Source organism: Sarcophilus harrisii, chromosome 2 (genome assembly GCF_902635505.1).
Source record: "Sarcophilus harrisii chromosome 2, mSarHar1.11, whole genome shotgun sequence".
NCBI lineage: Eukaryota > Metazoa > Chordata > Mammalia > Dasyuromorphia > Dasyuridae > Sarcophilus > Sarcophilus harrisii.
Genome location: NC_045427.1, coordinates 550,118,625 through 550,136,519, shown reverse-complemented (window position 1 = coordinate 550,136,519; position 17,895 = coordinate 550,118,625). Strand labels below are relative to the sequence as shown.

The 17,895-nt window shown below is 35.6% G+C and overlaps 1 protein-coding gene across 3 annotated transcripts in view; it reads left to right on the top strand.

The window, feature by feature from the left end:
• The window catches only part of LOC105749409 (5-formyltetrahydrofolate cyclo-ligase-like), a 121,206-nt gene that overhangs the window by 27,689 nt on the left and 75,622 nt on the right, over positions 1-17,895 (top strand). For 2 of the 3 annotated variants that reach the window (XM_031955641.1, XM_031955639.1), the window contains exon 2: positions 14,415-14,676. In XM_031955641.1, coding sequence (XP_031811501.1) covers positions 14,469-14,676 — 208 coding nt within the window. In that variant the 5' untranslated portion in view covers positions 14,415-14,468. Of the gene's footprint in view, positions 1-6,860; positions 7,403-14,414; positions 14,677-17,895 lie in introns of those variants that run through there. The other variant, XM_031955640.1, reaches the window with a different exon arrangement.

The window sequence follows — 17,895 nt, the reverse complement described above, 5'->3', positions numbered from 1 at the left end:
CAGACATAATAACACTTTATATGTACTTTATATTCTCATCATCTATCTAGAACAATACTCTGATTTAAATATAAATATGTAAAGTTTAAATTAGCACTTAAATAATTGATACATTGAATTAACTTGATTGTTCACTTACTATAATACTTGAATATACTTTTATACAATAAATTAATTTTATTGAGCACTTGCTATATGCTTCTCTGTATGAACAAGCACTTGGTCCTAGCCTCAAGTTTTCATTTTGGTTAGAAGCTTAAGATGTTAAAATAACCATCAGATTAACTCTGATTTGTGTATTTTTAGGCTAAAGCAGACAGAAATCTCACTCGATTTAAAATATTCACTTCAGACCAATTGATGAAGTCCATTTAGGTTGTTTAAAAGAATTCACTCCCATCTTTTAAGCGTCCCTAATTTTCTTTAAAACATACTTAGGCTCCTGATTCTCTCAATTGTTAAAATTGTTTCAGTCATGTCTTACTCTTCATGACCCTATATATATGTGTTTTTTGTCAGAGATACGGAGTGGTTTGCCATTTCTTTTTCCAACTCATTTCACAAGAAAACTGAGGCAAACAAGATTAAGGAACTTATCCAAGATCACATACTTAATAAATGCTTGAGAGCATATTTGAACTTGGGAAGAGTTGCCCCTCCTCTTAAAATTACTTTATATTATTTTGCATATACTTTTTACTTGCTTGATTGTGTGCCTGTCCTTCCTGTAGAACTAAAGCCTCTTGAAGATGTGGAAGTTTTTCTTTTTCTCTTGTCTCACTGAGTATACCTTAAACTTAGTAAGTCCTTAACAAATTTTTAATTTAAATTGGGAAGCTTTTCTTTTCACTCCAGGCACTCTGGATTTGTACATAAATACTTCAAAAAGTCATTAATATTAAGATTACAATGCAAACCCTATTCACTTTGGTAGACAGTTTTCTAAGTATCTTCTAGTGATCAACCTTGTGGTGATGAGTCACCTTGAATTTAGTGAGACTGGTCCTGATAATTCAATTTCGATGGGGCTTAGAGATTGATTAGTTTCTCTTTTTAGAAGAGAATTGAGTAATGGAGTTAAAAGCCCTTTTAGGGGTTATCTAATACAAACAATATCCATCCAATAAAATAGTCCCTCCTACAACATTTCTTATATAATCATTTAGTTTCTTTTTGTGAATGTCCAGTGATGGGAATTTAATATTTTTGAGAAGCAGCTTGTTCCATTGTCAGATAGTTTTAAGAGAAAAAAAAATTTTTTTATATTGAGCTGAAATATACTTCCTTGAGCTAAATTCATTAGTCTAACATCTGGAACAATACAGATGAAGTCTATTTTCTCATTCTCAAATTATGGCATATACTGAGTGTTAAACTAAGGAGTCAAGAAGAAACAGGTCCAACAAATTCTGTTTTTAACACTTAACTCATTACCTATATGATCATGAACTGTTCATAACCTCATTTTCTCATTTGTAAAACGAGGTATCTTTTTTTTTTTTTTTAATAACTTTTTATTGACAGAACCAGTGCCTGGGTAATTTTTTTACATTATCCCTTGCACTCACTTCTGTTCCGACTTTCCCCTCCCTCTCTTCACCCCCTCCCCCAGATGGCAAGCAGTCCTATACATAAAACGAGATATCTTGCTACTGAATCTAAATGTCTCTGGAATAGAAGGAGAGACTGAGGACTTTGCTAACCTTCCCTCATTTAAATCCAATTCACTTATATGTCATAATATTACCTTCCTGATATCATGGTCCTTTTCAAGAACTAAGAACAAACAACTTCACAGGGTTTTATGGACATCAACTAAGATATGTACAAAATACTATGTAAATCTTAAAATATACTTTATAACTGTCTATATGTTATTACAATATTTATATACAAATATCACATTTGAATTCAATTTTTAAAAATTCTTATTGTCGACTATGAGCAAAATAGCTAGGTATTGGAGATACATATAAAAACAAAATAAGATGTGATCACAACTCATGTCTTTTCTTCTTTAGGTTAAATATAAATAATTCTTTTAACTTCCTCATATAATATAGATTCCACTTCATTCTTCATTGTGTTACTAGAACTATGACATCTTGAAACCTTGTGATAATCTTTGACCATCCCATTTTTCCCCTTTCCTTCCCTTCAGTCAGTTACAGACACCTAATTGTTGCATCATAAAGCATCTGAATCGATCCTACCACTTCTTCTTTGTGATAATCTTCTAATTTCTCTGATTACGATTTTACATTCCATACTAATTCAATGTAACCAGCATTTTCTACATTCCTACTATGTGCATGGGCACATGCGGGTTGCTGGGAATACAAAGATTAGAATCAATGTCATGACCCTCAAGAGCTTATGTTAGACTGGGAAATATACAACATGTACAAACACAGATAACATAAGGTAATTTGGGGAAGAGAAGAAACATTATCAACTGGAGGGTTCAAAAAAAGCTTCCTGTAAGAGGTAGGTGCCTGAGCTGAATCTTAGTGGTAAAAATTTGAGAAGCAGAGCTAAGAATGGAATGTATTCCAATTTGAGACATACATATACATAAGCATATATACATAGACATGTGTGAACATATACATAAAGACATATGTATATGTAAGTATATATGTATGAATTTGGGAGCCATGTACATATAACTTTGAATCTACAGTAGCTGATGAGGATTCTATAGGAATGATTATAGAAAAAGAAAAAAAAGTCTTGGCAGACAACCATTCTTCAAGGGTGGAAGATGGATTATTCAACTGTAATGCAACACCCTTTCTCATATAGACATTTTATTTATTGAAAGGGGCAGATAAAGAACATTTGTGAGAAAGAAAGAAGCAGCTTGTGGAGAAATATAAACTGTAGAGGACCTGGAAAGAAAAGCCCAGCTCTTTAGTGCCTGGAGCCGCAATTTTGAGAAAATCCCAGTGAAAGATTTCCAGAGTCATTATTTCCCAGCAGTTAATTTACATATAACTGTTTTTGGAACTTAGGAATTTATTGCTGGGAAATTCTGAATCAAAGAACTGTTTGGGGACCATGGATTAATTGTATGATTGTTATATGACAAATTTAGATTTTCAGTTTTTTAAACTAATATAGAAATGGGTCATAACACATGAATAGGCACTGATTTGAGACAGGAGAGACAAATATGCCAGAAATTTTAAAATTAAAGCTGAGACATCAGAAGCTAGGAGAAGCAATGCTGTCAGAAATTGCTATGTCAAGCCAACCTGACATGGCAAGGTTCTGCAGTTGAAACTGGGAGCTGAACTGAATGGAGAAAAGATCTGCTTGAAGCTGGGGAAAATAAAATCATCTGATTGTAAAGTTAAATAGAAAATGATCTCTTGTTATCTAGTACTACTTTTAGTTTTAGAGAGGGGACACCAAAAAGAGCTTATCACTGTTTCAGTGGCCAGAAAGTAGTAGTGAAACAATTTTATCTAAAAGGAAAGTAGAGGCCCAGTGGTGGAATGTTTCCATTATCTAACAGGTAAAGAAAAGTTCAGATTGTTCCCAAGACTAAAGACATAACAGCCTACCATCCAGAGTTGCTAGTTGCTATGGTTTCTGCTTTCTCTAAGTTTGTGCCTACTGTTTCCCCAAAGACATTTCTGTATTGGTGGGAAAATGTGACTTAAGTTTATAGATTTATAGGTTATATTTTGTAAGTTCTGTATTGGTGGAATAATGTGACCTAAGTATCATGGCATGATTATTACTATTTTGTCTTCTACTAGTAAATGTCTTATGATTGTGATTAAGAGTGAATGGTGGCCAATTTGTTTAAATGTAAGCACATTGGTTGGTGAACTGTGAACAGTAGACATGTCTCTATAGCAGAATTGTTCTTAGGCCCTGAAGTAAGTTGTACCAATATGGTCACAACATTTGTCAAACATTTCCCAATTCCATTTTCATTCAGTTTAGCCTTTATTCAATTCCCAGCTGAATATCTGACACTACTGGGCTATTACAATGAGAGATCAAGATCAAGACCCAGCTAGTATATGTCAGAAGTAAGACATAATTAGGTTTTACTGTCTCTAAGGTCAACTCTTTTCACTACAACATGCTATCATGACCATAACAGAAAATTACAGAATATAAAGGAAGGTTAGGAATAACAAATATGAGAATTCAGAGAAAAACAGGAAGATTTAAAATTATACACAACAAAATAAACAGAACCATATGCATGATTACAATAAAGTACAATACAAAACTCAATGTTGCATAATTATAATGTTCAACTTGGAACCCAGGGAAAGGATCAGAAAATTATCTCTGAAAAAGTGTGTGTGTGTGTGTGTGTGTGTCCAAGGATAAGAAATATTTTATAAACTGTCATATATGGTTGATGTATTGTTTCATTTTGCTAAATATTTTTAAAAAAATCTTTGTTACAAGGGACAAAGTCAAAGTTTTATTAGTTCCATGGCCTTACACTTATGTCCATTATTATCATTCTTGTTCATTACTGAGGTCAAAAGCAGCTAGAATTTAGCCCCAGCTCTGTTGCTGATTATGCCCTCATATAGGTTTCTAGGCACTCCACCACCTAGCTGGCCCTCTTCCCAATGGGTTTCTTAAATTCTTTTTGAGTTTTTTGTGTGGATTCCAGGGCTTTGTGGCCTCTCATCTTTGGGTTTAATTATTATCTTTATGCAGATGTCTGTCAAACTGATCTATCCAGACCTTTATGTCACTTACAACTGTCATATCCAGTCCCATAGCACCAATTGTCTACTGGACAGCGCCATCTGGATATTTCATTCATCTCAATATCAACATGTCTAAAATGAAATTCATTCCCCCTCTCCCCCCCTACCTGAACCATATTTCCAACTTCCTTATTGGTCTCACCTCCAACCTTCACATCTAAACAGTTGCCAATCAATCTTTCTGCTCTTTCTTCTCATATCACTTCTATTGTAATTCCAGCACACAGTGCTTTTCATCTTGATTAATAATTTCTTACTTGGTCCTCAAGTCTCTATATGGCTGTCCAATAAAAATTCCTATGAATAAATCTTGTCATGTGACTCAAGAAACTTCAGTGGTTTCCTATTGCTCTTTAGGAGAAAATACGAATTCCTCAGGCATTAAATTGCATCACAGTTTAGTTACATTCAAGTAATACTTATATTCCATCTCCTATCTTGGTGATTTTTGTATAGGTTTTTCGAAACCTACCTTTTTCCAAGGGTCAGCTCTGGTACTATTTACTAAGCAGCATTTCTTTATTAACTCAGTTATTACTTCTTTCTCCCCATCCCCAATTACATATATTTTGTTTAATAGCTTTTTATTTTCAAAATATATGCAAAGGTAGTTTTCAGCATTCACCCTTGCAAAACCTTGTGTTCCAAAATTTTCTCCCTTTTTTTCTCTACTCTCCTCTTCTAGACAGCAAATAATCTAAGTTAAACATGCACAATTTTTCTAAACATTTCCACATTTATCATGCTGCACAAGAAAAATCAGATCAAAAAGAAAAAAAAAAGCAAATAACAAAAAAGGTGAAAATACTGTGTTATGGCCCCTATTTGGCCCCCAAAGCCCTCTCTCTGGATGCAGATGGCTTTCTCCATTACAAGTTTATTGGAACTGGCCTGAATCTCTTCACTGTTGAAATGAGCCATGTATATTAGAACTGATCATCACATAATCTTGCTGTTGCTGTGAACAATATTCTCTTGACTCTACTCACTTAACTTTGCATCAGTTCATGTAAATCTCTCCAGATTTTTCTGAAATCATCCTCCTAATCAGTTCTTATAGAACAATACTATTTCAGAGCATTCATATACCGTAACTTATTTATCCATTCTCCAACTGATGGGTATCCACTCAGTTTCCAGTTCCTTGCCACTACAAAAAGGGATGTCACAAACATTTTTTACACATGTGGGTCCCTTTCCCTTTTTATGATCTCTTTGGGATACAGACTCAGTAGAGAAACTGCTGGATCAGAGGTATGCATAGTTTTATGACACTTTGGGCATAATCCCAAATAGTTTTCCAGAATAATTGGATGGGTTTACAACTCCATCCATGTATTAGTGTGCCAATTTTCCCATAAACCCTCCAACATTTATCACTATTTTTTCCCATCATCTTAGCCAATCTGAAAGATATAAAGTGGTTCCTCAGTGTTATCTTTAATTTGCATTTCTCTAATTAATAGTGATTTAGAGCATTTTTATTATGACTAAAAATTACTTTAATTTCTTCATCTGAAAATTGTTCATATCCTTCGACCATTTTATCAATTGGAGAATGGCTTATTACATATATTTTATATTGACCTAATTGGGTACCGGTTATTTTACCTTCACTATTTTACTTTTGTTTATCTCTAGCATTCAGCATGGAGTCTGGTACATGGAAGGCACTTAAAGGCTTGTTGAATTAGGCTTCTCATCTATAAGGTTATACAAACTCATACTATACTATAAGATTATACTACCTTATAGGATTGTTCTGGAAAAAGCACTTTGTAGAACTCCCAAAATTAAATATAATGTGAAAAGTACCTTTACGGTTCTACATAAATAGATGCCATTACACTTGATTCTAACGACAAGCAAACCTTGAGAAGCAGCGAGAGGTAATAAGTGGCCTCTCCTTTTACAGGAAGAAAAGACAAAAATGACTAATCCAAGTTTACATAGTTAATATATCCTCGTGCGTAGCTCAACACCCAGTGCGATGCTTCCCTAGTTACCGCCTTTCTCACTATATCCAACTATTCTAGAAAAAGGAACATTCTGATCTTGCCCAAGTAAGTTTTTATTCTCATCTCTAAAATGAAAGGGAAGACAAAAACATGTGGGAGGATAGGCTAGTTAATTTCCAAATAACATTTAGGGAAGTACCTCCTCCTCTGCAGTATTCACCTCATGGGGAGCCTTGATTGTTACAACTTAAAGAACTAGTGTGGGGATAATACTAGACCCGACTCCCAGTCCTGCGTGGTCTTGGGCAAGTCCCGCTCGGACCGCGAAGGTCCCTGCCAGCTCTGAATCCCATGCCCAGCGCATCCACTTCCCCCTTCCAGCTGAGCTCGTCTAAACCTGGGATTCCTCTGCCTAGCACCAGCTGCCACATTAAGTAGCCCCCAGGTTTCCCGAGGCGCACGAGGGGGGCGGGGCCTGCCGGGGGGAGGTCGTTCCCGAGGTCAGGCTCAGGTCTCCCTCTCCCCGTGGCAGGTTGGCTGGCTCGGCGGGGCGGGCTCGGTCCGCACTCCAACATGGCGGCTGCGGCGGCTCTCAGCGGATTTAAGCGCAACCTGCGGGCCGAGATGAAGCAGCGGCTGCGGGCGCTCAGCGCCGAGGAACGGCTCCGTCAGTCCCGCCTGCTGACAGAGAAGGTGCGCGGGGTAAAGCAAGAGCGCGGGCTTAAGCGGGCATAACAACCTGGCCTGACTGGACTTGGACGCCGCTCAGGCGCGGGCGGGCACACGTAATTACGCCTTCAGGGACGCGAGACTACCCCCTCCCCTTTCGCGTTTAACGTGCGCGCTCCCGCTTTTCCGCGTGTATCCTTCCCCAGACATTGGAGGGCTCTTTGATCCCCCCCCTCCCCCCTCCGTCATCGTACAGATAAGGAAACTGACCAAAGTGAAACTGAGGCCCTAGGGAGGAAAGCCGGAGTCCGTCCGCGAGCTTTGGCGCCGGGTTCTTTCCTCTTCATTCCTTTCCCTAAAGGCAACAGTTACAAGTCATTCTTTCCTCTGTCATTCCTCTTTCCCTAAATGCAACAGTTACAAGTCATTCTTTCCTCTGTCATTCCTCTTTCCCCAAATGCAACAGTTACAAGTCATTCTTTCCTGTCATTCCTCTTTCCCTAAATGCAACAGTTACAAGTCATACTTCAGGCCATTTCTTGAAACGGTCTGGCACAGAGAAGCACACACCCAGAAGAGGTTAAAAATAGAAAAGTCCCCAAAACACTTTTGAAGTTGAAGCCGCGAGTTGTAGAGTGGGATTTTCTGTATTAATATCGCAGTATAAATGTGCAGCCATTCTGCACGTATATTAATGGAAGACGTCTGCCAGCCACTGCTGGGTGCTGAGAATGCAAATGTATGATTCTACCTTCATAGGTTCTTGCCTACTAGGTTATAAAACTCCCCGAGTAGAGATTTTTACTTCTTTTCTGATTAGCACTATTTCTGGGGTGTGTTCACTCCCCCCTCAACTCAGGACCTCAATAAATGTTTGTTTAAATGAATGAAATGATTATGCCGTCCAATTATAAGATTAAAATGTACTTTGTGTCATGGTTCGGCACAAAGTATCCATTTTAAAAATGGGCCATTTTTTGGAAAAAGAATGAAGACATATATGGAACAAAGTTACAGGTTTTAAATAATCAAAAGGGAAGGATAATAGTATGCTGGATTTGGAGGCAGGAAGAATTGTATCAGACGTGTTCCACGGGCAGGTCACTGCTGCACCTATTTAAACCTCATTGGCAAAATGAAGGAGGAGGATTAAATGATCTCAAAGGTCTCAAAACTAAAAATCTGTAGTTCTATGATTAGGCAATTCTTCATGACTAAGTTGTAGAGTGTGTAAGGTAATTCCTATGGTACCGAAATAAAAATCCTTGATGTTTGAATGACATGGGCAGTGAATGTTAAAAGAATTCAGAGGAAAGAAAGATCACTTTCCTCTGGGGTGACTAGGAATGCTTTCATGAATGAGTGAAATTTGATCTGTGCCTTGAAGGATTGGATTTTCTTGGGTATAGAAAGGGGAGAAGTATATACTAAACGAAATGGACTGATTACTAGGACTTATATATTCTGGAGAAGGAAATGGCAAACCGGTCTTTACCAAGAAAATTCCAAATGGGGTCCCTAAGAGTCAGATATAAGTGAACTACAAACAACAGATATAAGGACTTAGGTTTTGACTTAAAGGTTTATTCATTGTATGACTTTGAGTGAATCACTCTACCTATATTAGCCTGAATTTCCTCATTTGTAAAATGAGATTGTACTCTCTCTCTCTTTACAGGTGTGCACACAAAATACTTTATAAACTTAGAATTATATATAAATGAGAGATTATATAGGCACATTTTAATACACTTATGTACTTTTTAAAGAGTTGGCTGGAGCACTGAAAAGTTAAATGTCTTACTCAGCTTCTGATCTTTGTTGTATCAGACTATTTTAAATCTAGACTTTCCTGATTCCAAGGTTAGACTTCTCTAAAGTTATAAATACCATTAATATGCTGATTTGAATTAGTGGAGGGAGTTTTTACATTGGTGCTTTCCCTAAAGATATACTTCAATAATATTTTAATACTTCAAGGATCTATCATTTCCTTGTAGTGAGTGATGCCTTCATAAATTCATATTGCAGCCATTCTATAATTCAGAAGAATGCCCTATGGTTCATAATCATTTTTACGAGATGATAAGAAAATATATTTCTTATCTCACTAAGTATATTCTTCCTGGACAAGAATTATCATTACCATATTTTAAGCTATTGCCAGAAATTCTAATCTTATTTTCAAGAACCATCTTCTTAATTAGCTGCTCACTCTTCTAATTAGCCTCTCTTCTGAAGGCCTTACTTCAGTAAACAACTTAATGGGAATATCTTTTTTTTTGTTGTTGTTGTTAAGAGTCTTCAATTTTTTCAATGGGGTTCATAGTACCTAGTAATATGTCCTCAGTATTTTCTGTTAGTGTTATTTGTCCCCATATGAATCAATAGGAGGAAGTTGTAATAATTAGGTTTGACATGTCAGGTACATATCCTAGGGAGTTAGATCATGCAATAGATAGAACATTGGACCTGGAGTGAGGAAGACCCGAGATAAAATTCAGCTTCAGATATTTAGCTGTGTGATCCTGGACTGCTGTTTGATTCAACTTCCTTCGTTGTAAAAAGGGGATAAGTACTATTATTACCTAGGGTACACGTGAAGATCAAATGAAGTAATATTTGTGAAGCATTTTAGCATAGTAAATGGCATATTGTACATACTTAACAAAAGTTTGTTTCTTTCTTCCCTCCCTTCATTTTTTTTTTCCTCTTCCTTTTTCCCTCTATTCCTTCTTCCCTGGACTTTTGGTTTGGTTCATAGTATCTCAGACTTCTGAGTCAGTATTCATTTATTTATTTTAGCAAATTCCTTGCCTTTTCTTACAATATAATAACAGTTTGTTTAGCTAACTTTGATTAGAAATTACTCAATTTTTGTGTCTAGCCCAAATGAAGGTGGTCTTTTCCCTAACCTCTTTTCTCTGAATCTCAATTACAAAGTCAAATATTAAACTTTTTTGTACCTCTTCATACATTTATTCTCTATCATACTTTTTTTTTTTTAAATAAATTTCAGATATAGCTTCTGGTATTACTTTTTGTTGGCTTACCATTCCTTCCTCTAGCACTTTACCTCTTGAGTTAATATTCATTATTTTAAACTCATTACAAATGCTACCACTTTCTTGAAACTGTTCATGATTTCTCTAATTGTTAACAATTTTCTTCCTCAGACTTCACTTAGCACTTTGTGTTATATTTTCTGGAACTCTTAACATGCTATATTATATATTATTATTCTTCCCTTACTATTTTGTAATGCTCATATGAATTAAAACTCTTTTATCTACATAGTATACCTCCATTGATGCTTATGATACTCTTCTTACACTTTATGTTTCCCTCCTACTCTGTTACAGTAATAGTAGCCATCTTTTTGCTCTTCTTTGAATGTCTCCTGACATTGAATTTTTACTTGCTGATCATCATGCTTGAAATTTTCTCTCTTCTCATCTGTACTTCCTAGTTTCCTTCAAATGTCAGCCAAAATTCTACCTTCTGCAAAAAGTCTTTCCTGATTCCTCTTAATTCTGGTGTCATCCCTCTTGATAATTTCCAATTTATTTCCTTTAGCATGTCTGTATACAGTTTGTGTGTTATCTCTCCCATTAGATTTCTTTTTGAGAGCAGGAATTTGCCTCTACCTTTTTTTGTATCTCCAGTGCTTAGCACAGTGCCTGGCATATAGTAGGCATTTAATAAATGCAAATTCACTGAATTATAAAATAATAACAATGATATAAAACTTGCCTCTCAAGTTCACTACTTGGGACATGAGAGTAGGATGACTAAGTAAATGTTAACTGTTTTTCTTTTTAAACATGATTTACCTGGAGAGAGTCTTATAATATTTTGGAATTTTTCCCAGTAGGACTAAAAACTTCACTTTAGTCTGTCAGTTTAAAACTTTTACATTAGGATATGTATATTGGCATTAACGCAGAAAATAAAACTGCTACGTTCAAGATGTCCTTTGGGAAATTTATGTAATATGAGGTGTGTGTGTGTGTGTTTTTTTTTTTTTTAATAATATAAACACAACCAAATATAGATTGACTATAAGTAATTATTTTCATTAGAAGTGATTTTAATGTGTAATACTCTATAGCTCCTCCATGGAAGTGTTCCTCCAGGGCTTTATCATGCCTTGGAGATGACTCAGAGTTCTTGAAGGCTGTGCTAGCAAAGCACAAGCTCAGGTAGTGCCTACTAAGCTAAAAAGGTTTTGTCCCAGGGAAATGTTCTGAGTCCTTTGTCCAGTTCAGAGAAATCTTTCACTTGCTTGACTTATAGGATGATGAATTTTGCACAACTCAGGAATATCGCCTAAATGTCACAAATTTTATAATTCGCATGTGTGAAAGGATGACTCACAACATCGAAATCATGGATGCTGGATGTGTTGAGCTGGCATGTAGTAACCATGAAATTTGGTTTCTGTTTGGAAGATATTTCTCAATATCTTCTTTACAGTTCTGTTACTGTAAAAACGCAGCTTCTGGAGAATTTATGAAGTAGAAACAATAATAATAGCCTGTAGCATTTACATGCAGCAAACTTTTTACATATCCTGCCTTATATTTTATTTCCCTCACAATGATCCTGTAAGTTAAGCAGAGAAGAAATTATTATCTATAAAACTTCCCCAAAGTGGAATGAACTGTCTCTTGAAGTCATAAAATCATAGAGGGATTGTAAGGGACCTTAACACTCAAATGGTACAATGCTCAGATTTTGCAGATGGGGAAACAGATTAAGTGTCTTGTTCAAGGTGACTTAGGTAGTAGATGAAATAAGCATGATTTGAAGTCCTTTGACTTCAGATCCAACATTCTTTCCATTATGTCCATCTCATATTTCATATTCAACACTTCAAACAGAAGGTAATGGACCTTTCAGCTTCCCCCTCCCCCTTTTTAGAGGATATTATAAAAAAGATTCCTGCTAGTCTGTTAGGTGCTGAATGTATAGCATGTAGGAAATGTAGGAATTAACATAGCCAGAAATGAGATCCAAGAGCTTTGGCTCCTAATCTAGGTGCCTTTTTTTCCCCCAGTAGGATCATAATATACCTGGGTCACCCACATTAAAAGGTGTCACACTTCTCAAAGAAGGCATGTCAGCTCTTTTGGACTCAGGGAATGTGGAAGAATAGATTCCATCATATCTCACTTCAGTTCTTGAGCCTCTACTAATGTACTTGACTTTGCACAAAAGCAAAGATTGACAGTAGTGACACTTTTAGACCTAAAACATAAGCCTTTACTTAATAAAACGAAAAATAATAACACGTGTTCAATATTAAATCTAATGTGGGAATAATAAATACTTTTAAGCTACACATAAAGATGCCAACTCAATATCTATAGGTGAAAAGTAGGCACACATTTGCAGAAAACCTAAGGAGAGCTCACACTTTCAGAAAACCTAAGTGAGCACATAGTCAATCATGTATGAGTTCAAGGTAACACACAGCCTTGGAACTCTCAACTTTGGTGTTTTCTTTTTTTCCTAGGAAATGTCCTTTTAATTGAACAGATGTGTCACTCCCAAGATGAGTTGATCTATATTATGTTTTACTAACACCTCATACTAGAACTAATATAGTCAATCTGCTTAGTGATTTCTCCAATTTTTTGTTTCTAAGCCATTCCTCTATTCCTTTGTATGTATTTATTTCTTAACAGTAAGTATAATGTCCATCACTTTAAACTTCAAGGTTAGCTGATTTAGTTCTTAAATCTGGTCTTTCATCTCTCTTCTCTTACTCTCTAAATTCAGATTCTGAGTCCTTTGTACAAATTATCCCACTTTAACTTATAGTTAATAGTGGAGTTCTCATTTTCTGTCTATAGTCAGATAAATTACCTTTATCCCATAATCAGAGAAAAATTTTGATATTGTTATCTTTCTAGATTATTATATCTTTTCATATTTTTTCATCCAAAATAAAAAGAATAGCAACTGTCTCAGAACTTTCAATTCAAATAACCATTTCTTAGAACTCTGATCTAAGAAGATTATTCCACTACAAACTAGTCCTTATGAAAGAATAGTGATTTAAAATGACATAGCATTATAAACTCAAATCTGGTGGTGACCTTAGATACCATCTAATCCAACCTCTTATTTTCCAGATAAAGAAACTGGTCTGGGGCAGTTCCTTGTCTGAGATCACACAGATAGTAGTAAATGTTAGGAATTAAAACTTAGGTTTTTGACTATTCATTTTACCAGGCTAACTTTTTTTTTCTTTTATAGAGTTTTATTAATTTTTGCTTTTATATTGTAATCACTTTAGATATGTCCCTCCCTTCAATCCATTATATCCATCTAATGGATCTTTTTTTTTTTTTTTTTTTTTTTTTTTTGGCAAGGTAGTGGAGTTAAGTGACTTGTCCAGGCTACTAAGTGTCAAGTTACTGAGGCCTTATTTGAGCTTGGATCATCCTGATTCCCAGGCCAGTACTCTATCCACTGGGTCATACAGCAGCTCCTTTGGAACTTCATTGTTAAGAAAAAAAAATTCTGCAAAATCAACCAATGTATGGACCATCTCTTATAGAATATGCTGCATTTTACTTAGTGAAAGGGCTGGGGAGCATTTCCTTATAGTCACTATAATCATGCAAATGAAATGATATTTTATTCATTCATTGGTTTAGCTATTGTGTATATTATCTTGGTTTTGCTTACTTTACTCAGCATTAGTTCATACAAGTTTTCCCATGTTTCTCTGAATTCCTCATATTCATCATTTCTTATAACAAAATAATCCATTATGCTATTATTACCCAATCCGTTTAGACCTTCTCCACTGGATACCTGCTTTCCAATTTCTTGCTACCACAAAAAAAGCACTGGTATGAGTGTTTTGTTGCATGTGATACTCCATTGCTTTTGCTTCCATAAAACAATGCCTTTATTGGTGAAGAAATTGGAAGAAACTAGGAGAAAATAGAAAGATTTTAAAGTAATGTTTATCACTGTTTCAGTAGCTTCTTAAATGCAATTATAATCTTTTCCTTTTTAGGTGATTGCTCACAGTAAATATCAAGAGTCTCAGAGAATTTCAATCTTTCTAAGCATGCAGGATGAAATTGAGACAGAAGAAATTATCAAGGATATTTTTAAACAAGGCAAAACATGTTTTATCCCTCGATACAAATTCAATAGTAACTACATGGATATGGTCAGGTTATTTTCAGCTGAAGAAATTTTTTCACTTCCCAAAACATCCTGGAACATTCATCAGCCTGGTGATGATGAAGTACGGGAGGAGGCTTTGTCTACCGGTGAGTAGAGAAATCTTTGCTTCCTAATTGGATTTTACTTTATCATGCATGTGACACAAGTGTAGCAACTCACCCTCATAATGTAGGCTAAGCAAGAAATCTTTCTGGGTTTCAAGCAGTTTTAAGCACTTAGGTCCTGACATATTGAGATTAGCTCTCACTACAGAGTAGAACATTCCAGGCCACAATATTAACAAAATCATCATTCATCTTATGATTACTGATTTTTGAACAAAGTACTTATGATAGCAGTAGGTGTGGAAATGTCAAATATTCTGGTTAAATAAATTACTTATTGTGCCAAATATTATTTTTATCTACTGTTTAAGTTTATGTATTTGTACTTGCCTTGTTGTTCCATAATGCTTCTTGATTTCTCCTTTCTTCATCATTACTATGCTTTCAGTGCTTTAAAAAAAATAGGTCATTTTACTATTTGGTTTTGTCATTATTTTTAAGAGAAAAAAAAAGGATTCATTTTGCAATGACACTACATGGGCTTCCTAAAAAACATTATCTCTTCCCCTTTAGAAAAAAAATGTTTCTCCCAAGTGGTTAAGTAAACATTCCTGGGAGAATTATTTACATTATGGGGAAAAAAAAAACCCAAAATAAAACTACCCAGTTTAGCACTTATGTCTGATAGTGTATGCTACTTTGTACTTTTAGAATTTATTTATTGGTTGTTAGCAGAAAGGAAGGAGGTATGCTTTAACTTCAATAGTTTGGCACTGGCATTATCAATTTTGTTAGGCCTGGTTTTCATTGCCTTTTGGGACTATGCTCTATACATAGAGCAATGGGCTTGGCATCAGGAAGTCTTATCTTCCTGAGTTCAAATCTAATCTTTGATAATTTACTAGCTTTGTGATCCTGGACAAGTCACTTCACCCTGTGTACCTCAGTTTCCTCATTTGTAAAATGAGCTAGAGCAGGAAATGGCAAACCCCTCCAGTATTTTTGTCAAGAAACCTCCAATTGAGGTCACAAAGAGTGAGACACAACAGAAATGACTCAACAACAAATAACAATTGATTTTATATATTGTTGTTTCACCTCTGCTTTCTTTACTTTGTTTCACTTCATGCGTGTCTTCCAAAGCATTTTTCTCTGCATTCTCTGTACTTATTATTAAAATCCACGAATACTCCCTTATGACCTCGATGTGTTCAGACATTTCTCACTACTAGTATAACAGGTTTAGAACTGAAGGGCATTTAGAGATCACCGAGATCTAACATCTTCCCTTTTACAGATAAGGAACCCAGCGAGCCTGGAGTGGGTAGGGCATCCTCCTGATCCATGAAGGCCAAGAAAAGCAGAGTCATGATTTGACTCTTTCTGTTGTACTGGGCACAGGCTTTTGGGGGAGCCTTAAAAATTATGCATAGAGATCTTTTCTGGTTGGCATTATACACTCTGGGGTTATGGGCTCTCTGTTTAGAAATAGCATGAAGAGCTTGGTAACTTTTCTTTCATAATTACAAGTTATTTACCAGAATGATTAAACCAATTCACAGCTTGATCAGTAGTGGATTAATGTGTGCTTGGCTTCAACACTGAATTTCTTTTTGACAATTTGATAAGTGTGAGAATTGACACCCTGGTGTTGTTTTAATTTGCTTTTCTCTGTGATTTTGAATATTCTAGATGACTATTGAGAATTTGTATTTCTTCTTTTGAAAACTATTCATCTTTTTTAACTACTTTGCTATTTGGGACTATTATCATTACTTACTCCTCTATTCCAAAACTCATTATTTTTAGGTACTTTTTCTTTTGTTGGTCTATTTTTGCTGCTAGAGAGTTCCTTCACTCTGGCTGTTCCCTATTGTACCACAGCATTTTATTCTAAATGTAATTAACCTTCAGAAAGAATTTAAATTTATGAATAAAGGAAAATATCAGAGGAAGAATTTCCAGTGATTGATTCCCCTACAAGCATAACTGGGGAAGAAACACATTCCCTAGATATTTGTACAACTTAACCAGTACTAAAAAAATAAAAAAAAAATTCTTTCTTTAAATATTCATCTAGCATAGATTTTTCCTCTTTTTTAATGCCCTCATTAAAGATGCCCTTGATACAGATTATTTTCATAAAAAATTTATGTAATTGGGAAACTAGGCATATAGGTCACTAGTTATTGATTTTCTTTTTCTTGATTACTTTTTTGTTTGTAATAACACGGTCCAAGATTTTTTTCATGTCTTTGTTATCTTCTCCTTCACATACCTAGGGAGTAAGGAAAGAAAATAATACATAGTAAACCTGGAAAGATAGGTTGGAACCAGGTGGTGAAAAGCTTAAAAACCAAACAGAAAGGGTTGGTATTTTATATTAGAGGGAAGGAGGAGTCATTGTAGTTTATTTGGTGAAAGAAATCACCATCATAGATATATTTAGGATGGATTAGAAATGTTGAGAGACTCAAGGAAAGGAGGCCATTGCTATAGTCTTGGTGAGAGGTAATAAGGTGGAGTAAAGTAAAGAGCAGGAGTCAGATGTCAGAGATATTATGAAGATAGCAATGGCCAAATTTGGCAACTGGTTGAATATTGGGAATGAAGGGAAATGAGGAGCTGAGAACAACATGGACGTTGCGAACCCAGAAAAATGGAGGAATGGTGGAGCTATTGATTGAGTTCTTTTTGGAACATGTTGAATATGAGATTTCTCTGCAATGTCCAATAAGCAATTTTTATATAAGATAATCTCAGGAAAGAGACTGCAATCTGTGGGTCATCTATAAGAGATAACCAGAAGAGGTGATGATACCACCCAAAGATAGTGTCAAAGTAAAAGATGGTCCAGCGAAGAGTCTCAAGGAATTGGTAAAAAGCCAGCAAAGGAGCCTTGAAAAGGGGTGGTTGGATAGATGGAGAACTAGGAGAGAATAAAACAAAAACAAAACAAAACAAAAATCAGAGAAGAGAAAGCTTCCTGTAAAGAGTGTGGTCAACAGTGTCCAGTGCAGCTGAGGGGCAAGATGGATGAACCCTTGGAAATACCATCAGATTTACTTCTCAGCATATTTTTCTGACTTGCCCAATTCTTCCTGTCCTCCCCTCTCTGCTTTTTGTAACTGAACAGAATTAGTGTCTGCCACTTTTTATGGAAGTTGGGGGATTTCTCCCCTTCCCCCAGTTATTGCTATGGGGCTTCTCTACAACTGACTCCCTGAATAGTAAGCCTCTGGGCCTAATTATGATTACCAT